Here is a 22703-nt window from a genome sequence, read left to right on the forward strand (position 1 = left end):
CTGAATCGGATAAGCAGAAGAAAATGGAAAAACATGTTGAAATTAAAACTACTTCTGCTCAGAAGTTTGACATCCCAGCACGACAGTCAAGAGGGTTTGATTTCCCCGGGGGCTCTTGGAGGGAGCCTCAGGAGGCCAGTGGAGGAACTGCTGTTTACTGCTGGTTTGGAGTGCTCTGTTCAAATGGATCGTCACATTTTTCTATCGGCCTGTTTCTGTCCACCTGTCTGATTGGGAATGATCAGCAATTGTTTACTTGTGCTTCAGTGTGGTAAAACCCTCTATTTATTCTGTCTAGAGCTCTGCATTTACCCTCTCCACCTTTACAAGTATTGTTTTCCTTCGTAGTGGAGGAAAAAACGAGTATCCATGTCACGAACAGGTCCTTCTGTTTGCAATCAGAGGTGCAACACATCTGAGTGTCAGTGATGATTCAAGATCACATTGATTCATCAGTGCCTGAAAGCTCAATTTGCTGCATACCTTGGAGGGATACAGGAAATGAGTCACTGAGGGAGTGATTTTTTTTTTACCCAAGACCTAATAACAGTTTGGTGGTTGTTTGCTCCTGTTGTCATGGAAATGCTGCTGTCACTCGTATTTGAATAATGATGAGTTTTGATGAAGCGGTTGTTGAAGTTTCGAATTTTTACACAGTGCAGACAATTTCAAGCTAACACTTTGTAATCTTAACACACGTGTGTATATCCAGTTTATATCCATGTCAGCGGATGTGCTCGGAACACCCCGACATCTCCTTTTCCCCTCCTCACTAGAAGCCCACACGGACTGCTAAATCACCACCTGCTGATGCCTCATAACAATAAGACGGGGGGCCGGGGGGTGAGTGGAGCTGAAGAACAGCCTGCAAAGGGTTTTATATTTATAATTAATCAAGTTTGTTGACTAAAACATGGAAATAAACCATCTCGTGCGAGTGATGGATCTGTTGTTGCTTTCAGCGTGTAGTAGCAGGCCCACGCTAAAAAGGATGAATGAGCTTAAGACAAAAGCACACGAGCATGGATTTAAAGGATCATTTTTGTTGCTGTTTGTAATGTGCTGCTGTATCTGTTTTGTTTTTTGAAAGTCAGACGGCATCATAATTTTCCTTTTGATTTGATTGTGCGCTTTTAACTGCTTTAAATTCACATCTCTAATGATTTAAGTGCTGATAGTAATACTGATTAACTGCTGGTTTTTCTGTTGTGCACAGTGGCCCTTAATTGTAGCCCTGGTAATATTTTGTATAGCAACAAACAGTTTGTCCTCATGATGGGTTTTTTTGTTTCATTTTGGGATTTCGTTTTGTTTGAGTTTTTTTGCTCTCTTTGTTTTTAAATGTGCTGTTGTTGCTGGTGGAAGTTAATTTTGTAATGTGGAATTTCAGCTATAGCATTTTACAAAATGTTGTTTTTGGATTCCTTAGAAACCAACTGAGGCTGTTGTGCTCATATGAACAGTTGCTTGATTCTGTGTTAATTACAGCTGCCTTTCATTTCCAAGGAAATAGCAAAGACAACAGTTTATTGCTCTGCTATCACAATCCTTACGACACACCATGAGCGATCTGATTAGGTAAGGAAATCTAAAACTTACAAAATGAAATGTTTCTCTTGAAGTTGCTTGCTGATTATGAATCGTTTGTCACAGATTTGATCAACTGCGCTTCCAAAGTGAAGATGACTGTGAAGGTGAGGTGCTGTGTTTGAAGATCAAAACCCATTTGGAGGAGCTCTTCTCTGACAGCCACCTGGCAGAGGACGGCTTCCTGCTCAAACATGTGCAGAAGAACAAGCAGGGTTTCGTCAGTCTCAAGCTTCTCACTTCTTTGAAAAAGGTACAAAACACAAAAAACATTTGGTGCTTTCTGTGGTGTTTACATTCCAGCAGTTTGAATGAAAACAATCCAGTAAAATACGAACAAAGCTGAGGTTGCCCGTGTTTGCCACAGATAAGGACCCTGACCAAAAACTGGTACATGACTCTGGTGGGAGCATTGTACTCAGACCTTCTGGAGGTGAATGATGAGTCCACCAAAGTGAGGCGCATAGAGCCGCTTCCCAAATGGCTGATGTGTTCCCCCACCAGCAAGCACCTCCTCGCTTGGAACTTTTCCGAGGAGCAAAGCAGTGACGACGGTGCAGCCCGAGGCCCGGAGCCCGCTGCGCTCTCAGAGAATGTGCTCCAAAAGTTCAGCATTTACGGCAGAGTTACTTCACTCCAGATTCTGCCACCTGGAAGGGAGCTTCCCGCAGATATGCAGTGCTACGGGAAACGTCACAAGGAGCTTGGCCAGCACTTATGTGCGGTGATCAAGTTTGACAGTTTGGAGACCGTTCGTAAGGCCTACAGTGCCCTGAAAGCAGAAGAGGAGAAGTCTAACGGGAAAGGCATGTGTGTTGTACCTATGGGATTCCAGTCAATGCATCATTTCACTGAGGACGAATCCCCAGAAGAAGCAAGCCAAATCCTTCCCGAGGAGGAAAATCCACCTGAAATCCCAGAGAACTTAGTCCAGCAGGAGAATTCTTCACCCACTGCGTTTTTTGATGAACCTCCAGACACACATCAGCCAAACGCGTCCACGGATAACCCTGCACCGCTGAATGTTGACCCGATTTCCAGCAGCTGCAATGGCCAGTCCTTCCCTGGTTGGAATCATAGTGACAGTAGGATGACGTGGAACTCTGGAGACTGCGATAAAGAAATTTCCCAGAGCCCGTGGGTGCTCAAGCGTAAACTAGCGGCCCTTGAATTGAACCGCAAAGAGACCGGGCGCCCGAACGCACCCAGCTCGATTCAGAGGGTAATACGTCAGCCCTTTGGCCCCGATGGCACCAGTGGTTTTCAGCTCAGAGTGAGGCACCGGGAACAGCTCGACCTCCCTCGGAAAAAGTGACATTAACAGATTTATTTAAAAAAATGTTTGAATTAAAAGCTGAGAAGCAAAAATATTTGCTTTGCAATAAACAGCACACGCTCTTTAAATGTTTGCATCTTGATTGTTAAGACCTTGTTCATTCGGGGGGGGGTGTAGTTATAAACCACTGACAAATGGGGGCAGCATTTAGCCACGTTCACACTTGTTCACACACACTGCAAACGCAGCATGTACATTGAAATCAGTACATTTCAGGGTCTTTACCTTACAATACAAAGCACCTTGAATCCTTGTTATTGTGATTAGGTGCTATATAAATAAAACTAAATTGAATTGAATACATTTTAGCAGGAAGTTTAAATTTTTAACCCAAACTCAGGATTTTAAGAGCTGGAATGAAAGTGTCTCAGAGTCTGTGCACACCTCTTTTGAAACCTGAGTGGCCTCTGCACCTCTGGGGCCTCAGCCTGTCTGCTCACAACTGCAAATTGTATTGTATATTTGTTCTCTGGCAGGGATGGATTTACCTTTTTACCGCTTTCCTTAGACAGAAGGCTTGTCTTTCAACATGAAACACTCATAAAAGGCCCTCATTGTCTGAGTGCATCGTTTTCTGTTTAGATTTTGGTTCTCTAAAAAGCAGTTTTCCACTCGCCGAGATGACATTTGGCGAAAGGTTACTTGTCCAATCATCAAACCACGTCTTGTGCAAGACGTGCGTAGTAGCAACATTTGTGCCTTATTTCCAGCCTTTCTAATGACACCTCAACTGGAATGGTCTGTTTATAGTGTTACTGATTGAGGGCTTCCTTAAAATCTTGCCCAAAACTAAACAAAATGTGTTTCTTCACTTATCCACGCCTAGTGGAAAAGATTCAATCACAACGTGTATGGAATTCTATCATATTGAAATTGGAAACATGCTATGTTGCCCCCCCCCCCCACCTCGAGTATTCTCATGTGTCAGACTGTCTTCGTGACTAATGTAATCGTAACTTTTTGAGCGAGACGTTTTCGTGTATACAGATCAAGCCTTTCACTCGTACTGTATCTGGCTTGATTTAGCAATTAACAGCTGTTGGGTTTATGCTGCAGCTGAGGCAGGTCTATGAAAACTTTACACATCTGTGAACAATATGTACAGAGTAGGCATGTTTCTGTCCGATGTTAGGAAATGTCTGTGTGCAGATAGCTCCTTTTTGAGGCTGGAAAAGCACAATATTCCCTGCTAGGTGGAAGTCATTATGTCTTTACATAGGCTGTTCAGGCCAGTTATTGAGATGTCTGTTAAATAAGTTAGTGTAATAATAATATTTTGCACCTGCCGACTGTAATGAAAAGACGTTTTCTTTTTTCCATTCTTCATTTGTTCTGTTGCTTTTCTCCAAGTTGCTGAGGGTTGTGTTAAAATGCGTTGCCTGAACTTTTGGGCTAAAAGAAATATCTACCCCTTCAGGTCACTGTGATAACAACCTTAGAATAATATCTGTTGATACACAAACGACACAAAGCTTTGGGCAAAGATTCCTTTGGTTTGTCCCACGCAACGATGAAGGAATTTTAAGTCTTAGAAATTTCACACTTGGCCACATCTCCACCCCTCTTGTGGAGCTTTGATTTGTGTATAATTTGGCCTGAGGAAATCTGAATGACTCATGTTGTGAGAATGAGATATTTGTTAGCAAATAATTAGTTTCCTGTTGGTGTGCTGGCTTTATTACTGTGCTGCTTTATTTCCAGAAACGATTCTGGATCATACATCCTGTTTACCTGTAGGTTAATGCAACCCGCTCCACGACAGCACCTGTGAGGCTTCGCGTATCCCCCTCAGTTGTCTCCCGACTGATCGCCGTTTGTTTATACATCGCTGACCCCACACACCTGAAGCATTTCCCCCTGTGGCTAGGGTATTTATTTAGATTACAGTGTGGAGCGCCTGATACCTTCCAAAAACACAACCATCTGCTCCTCATTTGCCACTCAAGGCTAAAATACTGTATTGGAGGGGATGTGGATGTGATCCTGAACAACAACATCAATGGGTTTATCTCCAGCCAGCTGTAGATTGGGTTATCATGAAATACCTCTGCTGTGATAATTCTGTTTACTCGGAGTTTATGTTGTCTTAGCCCCCTTTAAACCAATTGTGAACTTTCTTAATTCCCACTAAAAGATTGGAAGACACTCGTTTTAGCAGACCCCGCTAAACTGCACTGATCTGCCCATTTGAGGCTATTACCAATTGCCTGCTTAAGATGGCACGCTCTCTTGCGGCAGAAGGTAAATGTAAGCCTTTACTCAGGCCAAAGCATCCTTTAGTGCTTCTGGAGAGAGATTATCATGTCAGGAGTAATCCGACTCGGCCCACAAGCACAACTATGGAGGAGGAGGAGCATGAGTTGAAGGGGAAGGCACTCGGAGGCATCGGAGAAGCTCTGTGCTCCACTTACGGTAACTACACTCTCCCTCCTCACCCTAACCCATCTTCACGACCCGCAGAGTTGTTCTTGCTTGAGCTGAGGAGGAGACCTGCTGCTGGAAAAAAAAGGGTAAGGAAATGTGCATTATCCTTCATCGGTGTTGTTCCTTGGAGAAAAAATAATCATAAGGCAACAGAAATTCACAGAAATTCACAACAGATGTGATAAAAGTAAAGAAATCTCTAAGATCTGCTTATTACATGCCACCGTACCCTGGTTCTGCTCTGTTCTCCCATTTTAAGGTTCAAGTTTGCAAAGAAGACCACCAGTTCTGTATGGGGAAGCATGAAGACATGAGTTTTCTGAAGTAAAACTGACCACTCAGTGGCTTCTCTAAACATCCAGCTCTCCTCTTTTTGGATGGATAAGGCTGAATGCCATGAAATGCATGCTTATATTCAGAGGAATGCTGATTCTGATCTTTGCAACTTAAAAGATTTCTATGGAAGTGCAAATATGATGGAAGAATAATACACCCTTGGCTTGAATCAAGTCAGGACACCTCCCCTACTTGCAGGCACAAGGAGTTGTGATGATTTTTAGAAAACAAGCAGGAGTACTGTCCTCACTCCTCGCCTGTGATGATGATGGACTTACCCAGCCAGCACTCGCCTGTGGAGGTCAGCTGAAGACGACGCCACACAGCTAAGTCTGGATTAGCCGGCCGAACGGTAAGGACACCACATCTTCTTTTGTTAGTCTAAGCCAGCAGCTTATGAGGAAGGCGTTAGGTGCTGCTGACAGAGATGGCTCTCCAAGTGCTGGGGTGGCAGAAAACACACGTTATCCGTGTCAATAAGTGGCTCCTCGGTAGAGCCACATGACAATAGCGCACTACGGCCTGTCACAAAATGCTTGCAGAGCAGTAACCGCTCACTGGTCGCAAAAGGGGGTATCCCGTGTTGTTGGAAGAGCAAAAAGAAAAATAAATTAGCACTCTGATTTTCTTGCAACCTCTCAACACTCAGAAGAGTTTATTTTGCGAGGGAGGAATATTTTTCTTTGCCTGTCATTTGCCCAACATGGTGGTTTGCCTCATTCTAACGCATGAGTGCACTCTAAATACGCGCTCCTTTAAAAAAAACTTAGTTCCCTACTTAGACTTGATAAGAAACTGGGAATTTGGCTAATTATTTTTTTGTATTAATCATTTCAGGGATTTCCGCACCTTTAATAGTTTAAATAATTAAGAAGATCAGGATCACAATAGAGGCGCTTGATGACACTCATCCTTGGCATTTTTTACTGAACTGATGATCCCTTTTGCACTAAGCCCATATCATACATGGAGATTATACTGTATCTGGCTGTGCTCCGAGAGGAGGGATAGCGGCTAAGCCTAAAGTCAGTTGAGCTGTTCAACTTTCATAACCTCCCAAAGCTGCTCATATAAACTGATGGGGAAGCTGAACACATGTACTATTCCTCATTGCCTCAGTACATACGTGCTGCATGCATATAATGCAGACACTGCTAGCCTAAAGAAAGTATGGTCAATAAATGCAAAATCTCAACATATTTTGGATGTTTGTACTTGCTTGTGCTTGCTGGCGTGGGTCATATTCGAAAGTGGTATTCAGTGTGTGCCAGATGGCCGCCAGCCTTTTGTAAAAGCAACATCAACATGTTTAACATGGGTTTAGAGGTGATGTTGTTGTGCTAAAAGAGGATCCGACAGAGACAGATTAAGAGCCAGGATAGACTCTTTAGAAAGTAGCTGAGACGCACATAAAAAAAATAATGAGGCAACGTTGTGTTTCTCTGCCAAGAATAATGCAATCGCTTCACATCAAAAGGGTGATTCAAATGTCTGCACTGCACTTGGACTCTCTCCTCCCATAACAGCACAGGCCAGAAATACTGAGACAGGTGTCAAATGTGCATCTTTAAATCTACCTTCACCTCACTCCTCAATAATCCTGCTTTAACAGCAATAGGTATGAGTTGTGCGATTCCGTGCTAAGCCGTTGGGTCACTGGATTAATCCGTATCTAATCCAGGGGACCCGATAGTAGGCCTTCTAAAATAAAATTGAAACTTTTTAAGCCACTTACCCAAATCCAGTGGACGAAAAAGGATACCAGAATCGTGTTTAAAATTCAAAGAATGTGACCAAAAATTGTCACAACTTTTCCGGCATTGCTCAAAAGCTTCCCTTTTTGCTCAATAATGAACATCAGCTTTCTAGCTAACAAGGAACAGGCTTGTTTTGATTATCCCATGGTCTCTGAGTGACAGAGCACGAGCCAACCGATGTGGCTACCAGCAAAATTACACCACAGGCTTTTTTTGGTTGCATTAGAACCGGGGCCGGATATAGAACAGCCAATCCTGGCTCTGAAATCCCACTTTATTTTACAACCTCTTAGCCCACCCTGGTGCCACCACAACAAAGCTGGCTCACCAAGTTTGTCACTTTGCTTCTTCATTATTCTGGCATTTTGTGGGCAGGTTGGGATTTAGTGGTGGAAGAGCCTGCAGGTGCTCATTCTCTGTGGACCTTGCATGCTGGGCTAACCTCTGAGCTAGAGGTGTCTGACGGATTAATACGGACACACACACAGAGCGAGACCTGTGCTCTGCCACCAACACTGCAGCCAGGTGTTAACCCACGTGACTGCAGATAAAGCCGGCAGGCATTAGTGCTAATCCCGCCCTGATCTTTGGAATATGTCCCTATTACCTCCCCAAGCACTCTCTAGCTGTCCCCAGGTCTCCTGATGGTCACTTAAGAGGGAAAAGACAAGACAAAGCCTCTCTAGGACTCCAAAAAGCACGTTGTTTCTTTGCAGCAACATAGTAGGTGCCTTTCCCACTCTTTGGTTTGCTACTGCTATCTTACGAGTGCAGGTATTTACGGGGTGTGTTCAGAGTAATACAGAAACAGCCAGTCACATGGCTCCAGCGAAGCCGCAACTCACGGTGCATTAACAGTGCTCTGTAGGCACAGGCCTCACGTTTATGCAGTGGCAAACACACTGTGGTTAGACCTGGAGAGATTTCTTGATATCAAGAAACAGCAAGATGATATAAGAAAGATAATCTAGTCTTATGTGATGGATTTTAGCATGTGTACACCATAGAAGTGAAGTGGGTGTCTGGCCAACAATTGAAGGTTGTACTTTGTCTAAATTTCTAGACAAGCATGCGTCAGATGACTGGGAAAGAGTGAAACCACGCAACTGCTGTACGTGTGTGTTTATGGTATGTATGAGTCACAGAGAGAAAGGGAGACAGGGTGAAACAGAAGAGGCTGTATTTAGAGAATATATAGGAACAAATGCTGCTGCATGGTGAGACATTGAAGTTGGTATCTGCTTCTTTTTTTCCAGCACAAAGACGCTCTTCATTTTTGCTGTTCTGTGATCTTCTGTCACAATGACCGTGTCTCACTGGTCTCGATCCAGACTGGCTGACAGGAAAGCCCCCCTATCTGCTGTCTTCATTCAAAAGTAAAAACCACAAACGCCGCTTATCCCCATTTTGACAGATCTCTACTTCATCCGTAGGCTGTGACATTCTGTTGAGTGTCTCCTTCTGGCCAGAGAAGGAGGGGTTTGACACGGGTGCCATGCTGCTATATAATTACATTACCACCAGCTTAGAAGCACCAAGGCCACTGACCCAATTATTCCCCGAAAACGTCGATTTTATTGTGTCATTTGAAAGAATGCGATCTTTCAGATCGTCAACAAGAGCTCAGTTGATCGCTGCAGATCGGCCTCCAACTGCGCCATGCGTGCATGCATGCGTTAGAGAATACATAATGTCTCGGGAATGGCTTTGACAGACTTAAGCATTTCTGGATGAACAGTTCACTTTCATGGTTTGCCTCAGACACGTTAAGAGCCTTCTGGGACTGTTTTCTCTCTGCTGGTAGCTCTTCAGGTGACATATGGCCCAGAGCAAATGTCAGGTGTGCTATCACTCCCACACTCTCTCTAGAATCACAAAATCCTCATTTCCGGCCGTTTCCATGGCTTCAGACTGTTTTCTCGACGTAAATAGAAGATTTTATCCCTTTGTTTTGGGCCTGACACAATCAACCAGCCTTCATATGCACACACTGGAGCATGCATGGGCATATCATGATGCTTTGTGAGGGCCAGACATGTTGTGTGGGAGCTGGTTTAGTTGTTTTTGCGAGTCATCTGCACTTTTATACCTCTGTTTGAGGATGAGTTTTCCTTCTGCTACAGAGTCCTAAGGGCTTCCACTATATCCTCTCTGCATTTACTGCTCTTCTCTGTTTGCTAGGGAACGAAAAAAAGCAGTATTTGTCCTCAGGAAGTCAGCTACTCATTTACATATCCATTGCTCTCCCAAGAAAACGCAGGTGCCTCTTCTCTCTATCAGTAAGTGTATATATATGTCCACAGGGGTGGGGGCCAGTTACACATATTAAATGTCTGTGCTGATTAATCATCCGTGAACATCTGAACAAGCTGCAGTGTGATCCTTGGCACTTTTATTGGCGCCAATTGACTGCAGATGTGACTAATGTGTTTCTGAGTGGTGCAATTATGACAATCAAAGTGTCTTCAGGGACATGAGATCAGTGCTTGATGATGAATCTCCATCCAGTGGCAGAGACAGTGGAAGACTTATCTGTTCTTTACGAGGTAATTGTTTTATCAGGATGAGCCACGGAGGCTGAGGACACCGATGCATCTCTGCCATGTGAAATCGCTAACTCCATGGATTAATAACTGCCCAAAATTGGCCTATTAATAGCATAGGAAAACAAAGCTCTCATCCTTAGCTGTGTAGAGTAGAAAACGGCTTCATTTAAACTGAGAATTCCACAAGTTAATGCCTGGTGGACCGAGCTCTCTGCCGTTAGGGTTTGGGGTCAAAGAAACAAAATGAAAGTTCCCATTTAGGCCTCCATATATAACTTCTGAGGCCTTCGCAGGCGAGAAACAAGCGTCAGACATATGGCCAGTCAGTGAGTAACATTCGGCCACAGCTACCACGCCACCTCCATGTTTGATTTACTTAGACTGTGTGTCAATTGAGGTTGCTAGGTGAAATGTTTGACTTTCAAATGATTGTCGTCGTACCCCTTCATTGTGCAGAAGCCGCTTACCACGTCAAACACATATGGAATTATGAGTGATGACTCAAGCTTTGGCTGATATGACTGGTTATACCTGTTTATATGCTGTTTGCACCACTGCAGCTCATGCGCACAGTCCCTTTCTATTTTCCATCTGTGTTGTCCGAATCACGCAGATGCAGAGGAGTGCAGGGAATTTTCAACCACCATGAGAAAACTGCAATGCTCCTACTGTTTTTGTCTCTGTCCTGTGATCTATAGGAGTTGCTGACTTTTAGAGAAAACACTTATTTTAGAGTTTTGTTTCTATAAAATATCGGGCAACCATGCAACATGTTTTCTCATTGTAAACAATCCGACTGCCTGCATACATTCCCCTGCAGAATCCGGCCTGGCAAAGCACTTTCTAAAGCTGGTCTGGATTTGCTGTTAGTCACTGCCAGTGTACTGTTTCCGGCTCTGGGGGAATGCTTTGCTCATTGCTGACAAGATGTGAAGAGAACAAAGCAGTGGGCTTGTAAAAAAAAAAAATATATATACCAGTGGTTTGACATTAAGGGAAAAAAGAAAACATGGCACATAAGTCCTCCAAATTGAGTTTTGTGGCTGCAGTGTTGCTGCATCTGTTGGAAGGGAGGGAAGATAAAAGGGTATACAAGCTTGCACGTCCTATCATACATAGAATTCCAAATAGGTGTGGTTGAGACATTGTAAAGGAAGGAATGTGTTTTCCCTCTTTTCAAAGGTTTTTTGGGGAGGTTTTAGAAATTGGGGGTGGAGGCGACTCAGATGCTCATTCTCATCAGGTATTTTTATAAATTATTTTCTGCAGGTTTGCAGGGGTTGCATCCCGTTTGTCTTCAGCTCAAATAAGGAATGGCAGTCGTGTTGTTTTTCCTTTTTTCTACTTTTTTCACTTTCCCACACATCTGCATTCTTGGGTGTCAGCGAGTGATGTCGAGCTCACAGATCGTGACCTCACTTATAGTGAGAATGAGCTGGCAGCAAAATCAGAGAAAGTAAACCGGTGGTAAATTAAAAGCCCCGCTGCAGAAGCCTCACTCGAGAGAAGTAGATTTGTGGAAAGGTCGCAGCAATGTGATGGTGGTAGATATAGCAATTTCGACACTGATGTGTCTGTGCTTTAACGTGACAAGTTCAAAAGTACATGGCTGAAGGCGTGACTGTTTAAACATGTCTGATGTTGCACACTTTGCCTCTCTCTCGCTCTCTCCGCAGAGTTTCAATGCTCCTCCACGTTCTAAGATGAAGTTATGGAAAGGTGCTACTTTTGCCTTCATGCTCTGTGCTGCAGCCCTGTCCACCATCCTCATTAGAAACATGGCCACCATCAGACAGTTCAAGCTTAACACAAAATATCCATCTTCACCCTCGTCGAGACCGTCTGCATTATTAGAATCAGCATCCAAGACCTCACCGCCATCATCGTCATCGCCCTCCTCAGAATCAAGGCCAGTGCCCCAACAGATGGGTGATCTGCATCGGAGGAAACGCTCAACAGACGACATGAAATCTTTCCTCTCAGAGTGTAAGATAAGCTGTAGTTTTCATCTTCACAAGCTTGTGAAAGGGTTCCGACAAAACACTCAGCACCTGACTCTGTTGCTTACGGAGCAGGTTTAACTGTTCACACACTGATGTCAGTTAGCACCGGTCATAGTTCACCGGTTCTCCACAGAACATCTCCAACCTCTAAGATGATGGTCTTTTTTTTACCTCACATTGCAACAGTGACAGACATTCATCAACAAACCTCGCTCTGTGGAACTTAAACACTTTCTGTTTAGCTAGCGCTGATAAGGATAGTTTGTTGCTGTTACGATAGATAACATTTTTGTGGTCCTCTGTTTGCACCTGACTTTGATTTCCATGCCAACGTCAGTGCATTATCTGTGTGAGCCATCTGTTCTGTTGACACTTCTGATTGTTGAAAATGTTAGACACAAAATTACACAGAAACCAGATAATCCCACCTCATGACCTGTCAATAACACTTTCTGTTGATTTATTCCCCTTTTTTTGTCAGTTACCATGATGTTGCAGAGCTTCACCGAGGGCGAGCTTCAGCACATGGTCGGAACTGTGCTAGAAACTAAGCGAAGGAAGAGCCGGCGGCTTGCTAAGACCCAGGGCCGCAGGACTAAAAGGGCCCGAAAGCCCAAGTCGTGCACCGTCAGGACGCTCGAAGTGAAAGTTAATGAACTGGGTCTCGAATATAAGAGCGAAGAGACTGTGCGGCTGCGCTACTGCAGTGGCAAATGCGATAAACACCGGGAAAACTATGACATGGTCATGAAGCACATGATGACAGTGGGCTTCAGAGAGAAGGGCCGCAGGGACAAAGTTAGCATTCAGCCCTGCTGCCGACCGATTGCATTTGAGGACTTTACCATCCTGGACACAACAGTAAACCCCAGCCGCTATCAGAACATACACAATGTATCTGCAAAGAACTGCGGATGTGTATGACCCAGAGATATGGACTTCTTTATGCTGCTCTCTCTCTCTGATGGAAGAGTCATGGTTGCTGTTAACAGAAAATCTATGGAGTATAAACTCAATGAGAGGAAGATGTGAATATGTTCCTGGATGCTCCAAAGCAGCTTTTTTAAAAAATAATAATTTTTTTTTTTTTTGTTGGACAGATAGACTATGGCATTTGACCATCAGTCTTCACAAGCTGAGACAGTGTCACGTGGACACCAAGACTTGACATGTACAAAGGCAGACAATGGCTGCTTAAATCACAAGTTTTTATCTTTTCTATCCATGTAGTAACACTGTAAACTGTGGTGTAACAACAATGTAGCAAGGTTTTGTTTGTGATGTCATATTTCAGTAGTAAATGAAACAGATTATGATTTATAAGCTGTAGGGGACCAGATCAGTGCTGTAACTGGACTTCATTCCCACCGGTGTTAATCACAGGACACTTCAGCCTCGTGGCCTGATTATAATGTTTTGTGATCTGGCTTAAAGCGTGTTGTTATTACAGGCCATGACTTTGGTTCCCTACTTCTATGCAATGTTACTAACTGCAGTGTTATTACACAGGTAAAAGAAAAAAGTGTTACTGATTAGAATTTGCTAATGCAAATCTATAGCTCCAGGTTTCATGCTCACGTTAAAAACTCCAGTGTATGTCGATTTGTGTTGAATAACAGCAACAGAGCAATTTAAACATTTCACACATCTGCTCCCTTGAGTTCTACTTTCTCAAAATACCCCAGTCTAAAATACACAATTACCCATAATTTTCAGGAATTATTTTCCCCAAATAATTGCCATAACACACCAAGTCAAATCAACACGCGCGGGAATCCACAAAGTTACATTCATAAACATCGCACGTATCAGGTTGCCGGTGATATAACCCGTTTCATTTTTGTCTCTGGGTGTCATTTGTGAATGTTTACACTTGCACGGTCATTAGCTAATTTGAGAAGCAGGTGTAAAAGAGAAAAATGGTTTTAGTGAAAAACTAAAAACTTGGCAAAGTAGATGCTGGGATCTGAAGTGATGTTCGCACCTCTCCATAAAACCATGTAACCTTTCTAATCCAAAACCCACAGTACAGCCTTCCACTGGCCCTTCAAATGCCTCCTTTGTTGTATTGCCTGGTTGACTTTTAGGGGAGAAAAAGCTGTTGAAATGAATCATTAAGCATCTTTTTCACCTTCGCCGATTTTTATTTGGTTTGAACCCATAGCAACTGGCTGAAGTAAAAACACATTATGTCTGTCTGGTTTTTTTTCCCTTTTGACTTTTTTTTTTTTCCGGGAAGGTGAAATGGAGATGCGGTGCATCTTTTTGTTGTTGTTCTTATTGTATTTATTTGGGAAATAAATTATGGTTTTGCATATTTATTTAGATTACCACACAGAAATGGGACAGCTTATCATCATTAAGAAACTGTGCCAAAAATGTTTATCTTACATTCTATACTGACTGCTGAATAAATATAATTTCAGACGTATGGATGTTTATCGTTTCTCCCAAGTCACTGATTTTGGGGGTGTCAAATATTCTGTACTCAGATTGTATTTAAAATAGAAAATAAATAAAACAATAAACTTTCAATGTATCATCCTCTTGATAATTGCAGAAATTTCAAACAGAAGGTGACGTCTTTGGTGAAGGCAGGATTGGCTTATGATCATATTACAAGAAATAAAGATTAAATATGCAGCGCCACTGTCATGATATTGTATACAGTGCTCTGTGAAAGCAAAAAGAAAATTCTGTTTTTAAATGATCATTTCATTTATTAAAGGGAAAAAAAAAAAGCTACACAAACCTTCCTGCCCAATGTTGAAGTAAATTGCTCCCTAAACCTAATGAGTGGTTGTGCCACCCTTGGCAGCAAGAACTACAATCAAGAATTTATGATAACTGGCAATGAGTTTTTCGTCTCTGTCACGGTCTGGCTGGCAGACCGTGGGAAGATGGGGAAATAGGACCCAAACGCCGGACTCTTCAGTGCAACAGTGTTTATTTACAAGGTGGTGAAGTAAACAACAATAAATCTCCAGTTTCCCAGACTCCCGTGTAGTGTCTTCTTCCCAAAAGTCCCCGTGTAGTGCTCTCTGCCCCAGTGTCCCTGCACTCCCCGTGCTCACTGCTCCTTCTCGTCCCACACTCCTCCTGAGGGGAAAACAATAGAGGCAGCCGTTAACACTTATCCCAGCAGGCATACACTCACACTTGACTTGTTTGAAGACTGACGTGTAGTCAAACGCAATAATCCAGCGTCGGTGGAAGCTCCATCGCTCATCTAAATAGCTCCCCCGACGAGCCCAGATGAGGAGCAGGTGTGCGGCCAGGACTTCGGGTGTGGCCAGCCCTCAAGTTAGACCACGCCCCCAGGGCTGAAGGTGCCTGTAACTTGGCCACAGCAGAAAGGCAAAACACACACACACACATACCTGCCTACATACAGATGTGCATAGGGGCAGTGCAGACAACACACCAAATAATAATAATAATAACAACAATAACAATAATAGTCACAGTCCCCACTGCCCACGGACCCCGAGTCCCCAGAGCCGGGTCCGTGACAGTATCACTGTGAAGGAATTTTCGGCCTACTTTTTTTCTTGTTGTTTTAACTGTTTTAATTCAGCCACATTGGAGGGTTTTTGTGGTCTGTTTAACGTCGTGCCAGAGCATCTCAATCAAATTTAGGTCTGGACTTTGACTTGGCCACTCCAAAACCTTCCTTTTATTCTTTTGAGCCATTCAGAGGTGAACTTGTTGATATGTTCAGATTATTGTCTTGCTGAATCTAACTGAATGTGCTTGTGCTTTATGAAATGACAGCTAGACATTCACCTTCAGGATTTTGTGGAGCAGAGTTCATGGTTTCATCAATTACACTAAGCTATCCAAGCCCTGAGTGGCAAAGCAGTCCTAGATCATTACACAAGTAGCACCTTGTTTTAGGGATGATGACTTTTTATAAAATGCTGGCTAGTTTTACACAAACCCTCCAAAAAGTAGCACTTTTGTCTGGTCAGTGAACATGTTTTTCCCCCCCAAGTCTTGTGCTTAAGGAGTAATTTTGGTTGGACAGCAACTCCGGGGAAGGTTCACCAGCGCATAAAGTTTTCTCCATTTGTGGATAATGGGTCTCATCGCAGGTCCTTAGAATCCCAACGACTTAGAAATGGCTTTGTAAGTCTTTCTATGCATTTTGTATGTACTCAGGTTATCTTTGCCCATCCATTTATTCTCTAAGGCGTGTTTAATTCAGGGTTGCGGGAAGGCTGGAGCCCATCCCAGCAACCATAAAACAAGAGGTGGGGTAGACCCTGTACAAGTCACCAGCCTGTCGCAGGGTAACACAAAAAGACAGGCAATCATTCACATGCACATTCACACCTATGAGCAATTCAGAATCACCAGTTAACCTAACCCTACTAACTGTATGTCTTTAAACTGTGGGAGGAAGCCAGAGTACCGGCATAATAATGCACAGACATCATCCTACTAGTGTAGTCTACTATTACAATGTTTGAGATGACGTGTTTGAGATCATTAAACAATTTTTGAATGTTATCTTCCGTCTAATATTAAAATTAGTTTGATGATCTCAAACCTATAAGTGTGACAAATATGCAAAAGAACTACAAAATCTGAAGGAGTCAGATACTTTTTCACAGCACTGTAATCTGTTATAGCAGCTCTGTGGTGCTGAACGAGGCAGCCCACAGAGCTTTCACCCAGACAGTGACAGGGAGTAACAAAACAGCAAACATTGTACTGCCTGTGAATGTATTTACTTTCAGTTATTGAGATTTAGAAAATAAAGAAAGTAAGGCCGGTCTTCATCTCAATATGAAACACTGTGGTTATAATGTTGTTTTTTGTCAAAACATTCGAAAAGCACTTCACAAAAACTAAACAAAAGAGTATTAAAAATGCATCAAACACCATCCTGCCGTTAAAAAACAACATCATAATTCAGACGTGTAAATCTGAGGGACAACATAATCCCCGGCAAGATCTATTGTTTACTCCAGTCTGAGAAACCGTTTAACCAACTAGAAATAAGCTAAACTGTAAATTTGAGACCTGTTTTAAAGTTATCAGTAGGAACTGACTGGGAGTGGAGACCCTGGGGGCAGAGTGCTGCAGAAACAGTAGTCAAGAGGAGATTTTGATGTGGGGAGAATTTAAAACACTATCAAATAATCCTCTCAGTGAAATCCCACAATTCTTTATAAGCAAGCTAGTCTTCAGGGAATGTTTTTCTCTAAGATGCATAAATGCATCCCTCCAAGCCCAGAACATTGTCTCAAGAAGTAAACTTTTTCAGGTAGAAGTAAACAACCTTACTTTTTTCTTTGACCACCATGCAGCTTTTGGTTTAGTAGAATGCTTTCTTAACACTTGAAGAGCATTTTCTTACAGGGAAATACCCTTAAAAAGTACGCTTATCTCAACGCTGTGCTGTAACTAAAACAAAACAAAACAAATTTTGTCAGTACCCGATAGTATTTCGAAAAGCAGAAAGTTTAGGTTTGGTTTTACCCAGCTTCTCAACATCTGCCTCCACTTAAATACAGTGTAGGTGGAGATAAATTTGTTTGTGCTCGTAGCATTGAAAAATCAAACAGAAAACATTGCACACGAGAATTCATGAGAAAGAGCAGTCCAGTTATACTGGATAATCTACAGAATGGGCATAACCTTTTTCATGGGAAGGTTTTTACACAAAGGGCCCTTTATTTATTTTACAGCTTAAGGATTTCTGATGTAAAATAAATAATCCCCTAACTTTTTCATTTTCACTTCGAAATGTTGACTGATGTCTTTGTTTACTCATTTTCTGTTTAGAATAAGAAACATAATAAGCATTATTAGTAGTAGTAGTAGCAGCAGTAGTACAAAATGATACTAAGTGCAGGTTTGGTTTTACTTCCAGTACAAGACTAAAAACTACACTGCAAAACTGTTAGCTAACTAGACTACACTGCAAAAAAAATAGCTAACTAGCTAAACTAATAGCTTAGCTTGTTAAATTTGGTCAGTGACAATCTTGTTAACGTATACCACATATGTAAAACAGCAGCAATATAGCTTAGCTAACCCTAAATACTATACCTTTAGTTTAAATTTAGTCCCTTGAAGGTTGACCTGGAAGCCCCATTCTGTACTGGATTTTCATGTATAGTAGTCTCTTCTCTGCTGAGTAGAGCTGTGCCCGTCTGTGACTCAGACACCAAACAGCAGTATTAGTGAAAGAATCCAGAAAGGTAGGGCTTGTTGTCTTTTGTATACCTTGAATCCCTGTATTAGCGGGCAGCATTGTTTGCATTTATAATTGCACTCTGGTGTGCCTGCAATGTTCTGCCATGGAAAATTAAACTTGCAAGTTAAATACTGCATGGACAGCTGCTGAAATGTAGTAAACTGACAAGACTTCAGAATTGTCTCTGAGCATTTGAACAGCATTTGTCTACAGCAGGGGTGTCAAACTCAAATACACAGTGGGCCAAAATTCAAAACTGGAACAAAGTTGCGGGCTAACATTAATATTTATTGAAAAACAAAATCTTCCTCCAGATTTAAGAATGAGTCTTTTCTTATGGACTCAAACAAGTTTTGCTGAAAAACTGAATATGGTACAAGCAAAGCTTAATACTAAACGATATATATATTAGCTGTATAATACCAGTAGGCCAGCTCTAATAGTAATTTGTTATGGCTTCACGGGCCAAATGTAATTAGGCTACGGGCCAAATTTGGCCCGCGGGCCAGAGTTTGACACCTATGGTCTACAGTGACAAAATCTATTATTAGTTACTGAGGTATCATCTTTGTAATACAAATATCCTGTGTTTGCACTGTACATTACCATCAACCAGTTTTAGGCATCCACATCACCACAACTTGTAGCTGAATGGCTGGGAAGATCAGTAGGCTAGGCCATGGGGTATACCCTCCAATGTAGTTACTTTAAATAAAGCATTAAGCTTGATTGCTCGATTGTTTCATCAATAGGCTAAGTAATGTTTGCATTTACTGAGCTTTTACTTGAAATTACAAACAAACTGATGTAATTTCAAATAAGTCTCTAGTGAGGCTGTGTTTAAAAAGTGAACTTTGTCTTTGTTAAGATGCTATAGCAAACTTTAATCCAACCCTATTTAAGTGTGAGCATTTGAGTATGTTTGGTCATATAATACACTGCTCAAACACTTTATTTTCACAGTATAACACAAAATCAGTTAAATCTCAGCGGTATTTATTTGTCCTGATGGGAAGCATTGACTCTGTGAGACTGTGACTCCATTTTACCTGCTTTGGTGCAGAAGACAGTGACAATAGGAGCACTGGAGGCGATGGACATAGACTTCCGTGCACCCCATATCCTACCTGATTGATTTTTGTCTAGTTTAGCTTTGTTGCACATGCAGCCCAGCTCCTCCCGGACAGCATATCCATACGTGTCTCTCCAAGGTTTCCTGTGTCTGCCAGCATAGTAAATCTAAAAACAGCAATCACATCAAAACATTGCTGCTATCCAAGTAGAGCTCGACTGAGGCTGATAATACCTCTATACTGATGTACTGCTATATCAGTACCTGCATTTATAATAGCCAATAAATGAACATTTAAAAAGTAAAGGAGAGACGGGAGAAACACCCTTCAGCTAAGTTGTCAGTGTTGGTGTTGCATAGTTTGTCCACCAGAGGACACTGTGCAGCAACAGCCACAAGCACAACAACCAACCAACTACAGTTTCAACAAGTAATCGTTGGTAAGGGCTAATAACTACATACGTAAAACAAATGTTAGGAAAATCTGTTTATCTTTCATTTGCCTGAAAGTTTTCAGTTTTGAATCAGCAAATATGGGTAAAAATCCTACATCATTGGGTTTCTATGGTGGAGTCCTGGAACTTTGTAGGACATAGGATTGATTGGTATTGTCTCATGTTATTGTAGGTAAAGAACAGTTGTGTTTACTATTTTTATTTAATGGGTTCACTGCTATGACTTATTGGGATTCTGAAATGGAACATCATTATTTTATTCCAGTTTACTGATGATATTCCTGCTGTAAAAAATGGCCGTGGAAAAAGGACGGAGAAGGGAATGTGGTTTAATCAATGAAGCTAATTAAGAACAGTTCCTGAAACTCTAAATGAGCATCTGTGCTGTCATGTAGGCTTTAACTTAAAGTCAGAGGGTTTCTCATGTGGCAACACGAGTGTAGTATATACTGTATTATTTTGGAAATACACCTCTCATGGGAAGGTAATTCAAGAGCTGTATTTGTTTGAGGTATCTGCATGGTGAGCAGATGCCAGCTCGGACTTATTATGATGAACAGTGCAGTGAGGCTGTAGTGGACAGAAATCATGGTAATGTATGTCAGGTGTGCTTGTTTTGCTTAAAATTTATACTCTGGATTTCACCGTGGCTGCAAGATATCTAAAATTTAATGTGTTGTCGCCATTATTCATCCTCCGACTATCCACTAAATTAAGCAGGAAAAGCTCTTCCTGAGTTATACATGCATGAAGTGCTTGTTATACCCAGGAGACACAAATCCCAGCGAACTCCAGACGCCAAAACTTCTACAAGTTTCTGCTGGGTTTAAATGAGGCAACGCCGCCTCTTGGAGCTCATCCGTACACCGTGATTGCAGGAATTTGAAGTTAACCGAGGAGTCGGCTTCAGTTATCTGAGTTTAGAGCTGAACAGAGACAGTTCTTAGAGATTACGGTCAGTGAAAACTTTTGTATATTTGTGAGTTAAAAAAACAAAAAAAAAAACCCTTTGGGTTTTATTTGGCCAAGCAAGCACATGTTTGAGCTTGAGTGGGACTTACTGTATTTACTACAGCTGTGGGGGTGAAATGATTTCAACAGTTTGTATTTTGAAAGATTTCTTATATTAAAGTCAAGCTTCAGGAATAGCAGGGAAGTGCATGCCTCTGTTGCATGAAACACACAGTACCCTCAAACATTTGGATGCAATTAGATCTGAAATATAAAGAATTTCACCCTTGAAATGACAACTCCTCACTCCAGTTACCACCAGAGTGAAGAGAAAAACTTCATGCATGTTGCATTTACATTGTTTTCTTTCTCCAGTTTCCTGATCGCTTCTCATACACTGCGCCCTCAAAAATGTGCTTAAAAATGTTTATAGCTGCACTGAAAAAGAATCTGTACCTCTGACATAAACAGATATTTCCGCTACTTACCACTTCAGCAAATGGACGTCAAACCAAAGCGCCTGCACATGCATCCGCAGCAGAGAACTGGAAGACCTGCAGGAAAGAAATGTTGATAGCTGCTTAATCAAAGCAACACTGGTGAGAAATGTAAACTACATAATGACACATGGCACCCATTTGATCACAAAGTATGATTAATCTAGAGGAATCTGTAACACTCCTGCACCGTGGTTTGACATTTTCAGAGAAATAATCATTACAGCTATTTGTTTTTCCTTGTGTGATTTCATGGAGCGTTAAAAGAAGGTTAGACTTCGGGCCAGCGGGAGGTAATTAAATTGAAAGAAGGGAAGCCTCCTGCCGACAGCTAAGTAAAACCGAACCAAGAAGATGTTGAGCGACGCTCAGTTAAACCATTTTAACCGCAATAATCCCTCCTTAATGTCGCCTTTTTTGGACCTTTCTTGTGCAATGTGTAAGCTGTCTGCGTGCTGGAGAAAGTCATCACAGACGAAACAGACGATTGTTTGTGTTTGCAGAATTAAGGGAAAACCCCGGAATATTCCTGTCAACATTAGTGTTTTGGGGGTTAATAGTGTTAGTGCATCTGTTGCTGCTAACGGCACTGACAAGATCTACAATAAACATGCCAAAGTTTTACAACCCCCCTCCCATGTCCAGCTGCAGCGTGTTGGTGAATTCAGACAGTTTTAGAGGAAGATAGAGGCACGGAGGATGCAGCGATGACTCTGGAGAACCCAAAACAGCCTGAACAACTGCAGCGCGCAGGTGTTTCTCCTCTTCCTGAGCAACCCTGAACTCTCCAAAGACAAATTAGCACAATCCCTTCTTGGCTGTATAACAGTATGCTTACTCTAAGACACTGGGCGTTAATATTTTTAATTAAATTACTTGATTTATATAGGATTTGTTTTGGGGGGTGGGTACTTTAGATCATGGATAAATCATTTTCTCATAGAGATCGATGTATATGAGTCATAGAAATGCAGTTGTACATCCTTCTTCATTCATAATTTATGTTCATTTTGCCTTCCACATCCATAAATATTTAAGTGCTTAAAACATAAATAATCATTAATAATTCATTACATTCATACGGTGGATCACTGAAAAACACTTGTCGCACTTTGTGTTTCAGAAAAGACCTTAGTCTGTGATTAGTTTATGTTGCATATGGCATAAATGATCACAGTGAGGGGCAGAATATCGTAACCAGATCCACTTGGGCCGCTGCAGGATTGAGCTGATTCCACTGCACTAGTGGGGAAACGGTGGCTTGATTTGGCAACGTCTGTCTCTAAACAGATCTTGGATTGCACTGCCTCTGCTGTTGAAGCTAATGACGGCCATTCTGCGGGCAGGCTGGCGTGAGTTTATGGAACTGGGGATGTTCTGTTTTCTGCTTGTGATGTCCTCCGGTGTGAGTCTCTGCAAGCAGTGAACACTCGGCTGTTAGCCTACCTCACTTTGTCAGCCAGGTTCTATTGAAGTGTTTCGTTCGTGTTGAAGGAATGTCGCTGCAGAGATGCTACTGAGAGCTGGGCGA

At 42.1% G+C, this 22703-nt stretch overlaps 3 protein-coding genes and 1 long non-coding RNA gene across 7 annotated transcripts in view; 3 read left to right on the forward strand and 1 right to left on the reverse strand.

Moving 5' to 3' along the window:
• Window positions 1-1271: 1271 nt before the first annotated feature.
• larp6b (La ribonucleoprotein 6, translational regulator b) lies at window positions 1272-2902 on the forward strand (the record flags this gene model as incomplete). Its single annotated transcript, XM_082512324.1, has 3 exons — window positions 1272-1578; window positions 1654-1840; window positions 1955-2902. Exons 1-3 carry the CDS (start codon window positions 1562-1564, stop codon window positions 2900-2902), a joined length of 1152 nt encoding a protein of 383 aa, XP_082368450.1. The 5' UTR covers window positions 1272-1561.
• Window positions 2903-5263: 2361 nt separating this feature from the next.
• On the forward strand, window positions 5264-14428 carry LOC309693665 (neurturin). Of its 3 annotated transcripts, XM_082513111.1 has the most exons (6): window positions 5264-5433; window positions 5607-6035; window positions 8504-8568; window positions 8697-8816; window positions 11663-11972; window positions 12471-14428. In XM_082513111.1, the coding sequence occupies exons 5-6, from the start codon at window positions 11690-11692 to the stop codon at window positions 12911-12913; spliced, it is 726 nt and encodes a 241-aa protein (XP_082369237.1). In that variant the 5' UTR covers window positions 5264-5433; window positions 5607-6035; window positions 8504-8568; window positions 8697-8816; window positions 11663-11689; the 3' UTR covers window positions 12914-14428. The 3 variants fall into 3 exon arrangements, with proteins under 3 accessions (XP_082369237.1, XP_082369236.1, XP_082369238.1); XM_082513110.1 differs by lacking the exons at window positions 8504-8568; window positions 8697-8816 and having other exon boundaries at window positions 5265-5433; XM_082513112.1 differs by lacking the exons at window positions 5264-5433; window positions 5607-6035; window positions 8504-8568; window positions 8697-8816 and adding an exon at window positions 7978-8163.
• Window positions 14429-14919: 491 nt separating this feature from the next.
• LOC309693671 lies at window positions 14920-15275 on the reverse strand. The gene is made up of 2 exons (XR_014272691.1): window positions 15170-15275; window positions 14920-15088 (listed from the first exon to the last, which is right to left on the reverse strand). It is a non-coding gene; the product is annotated as an uncharacterized lncRNA (long non-coding RNA).
• pnhd (pinhead) overlaps window positions 15082-22703 on the forward strand; it is a 55210-nt gene continuing 47588 nt past the window's right edge. For both annotated transcript variants that reach the window (XM_082513120.1, XM_082513121.1), the window contains exon 1: window positions 15082-18201. The gene's annotated coding sequence lies outside the window, so the exon portion shown is untranslated. The remainder of the gene's footprint in view (window positions 18202-22703) is intronic.

This window comes from Aulonocara stuartgranti (genome assembly GCF_965226115.1).
Source record: "Aulonocara stuartgranti genome assembly, chromosome: 18".
NCBI classification, from domain to species: domain Eukaryota; kingdom Metazoa; phylum Chordata; class Actinopteri; order Cichliformes; family Cichlidae; genus Aulonocara; species Aulonocara stuartgranti.

Excerpts from the sequence above, each read along its gene's own strand:
- LOC309693665 (XM_082513111.1), top strand. The coding sequence starts at position 11,690 with ATGAAGTTATGGAAAGGTGCTACTTTTGCCTTCATGCTCTGTGCTGCA. Across the intron at positions 11,973-12,470 it reads GAAATCTTTCCTCTCAGAGT|TTACCATGATGTTGCAGAGC; the intron begins GTAAGATAAGCT and ends TTTTTTTGTCAG.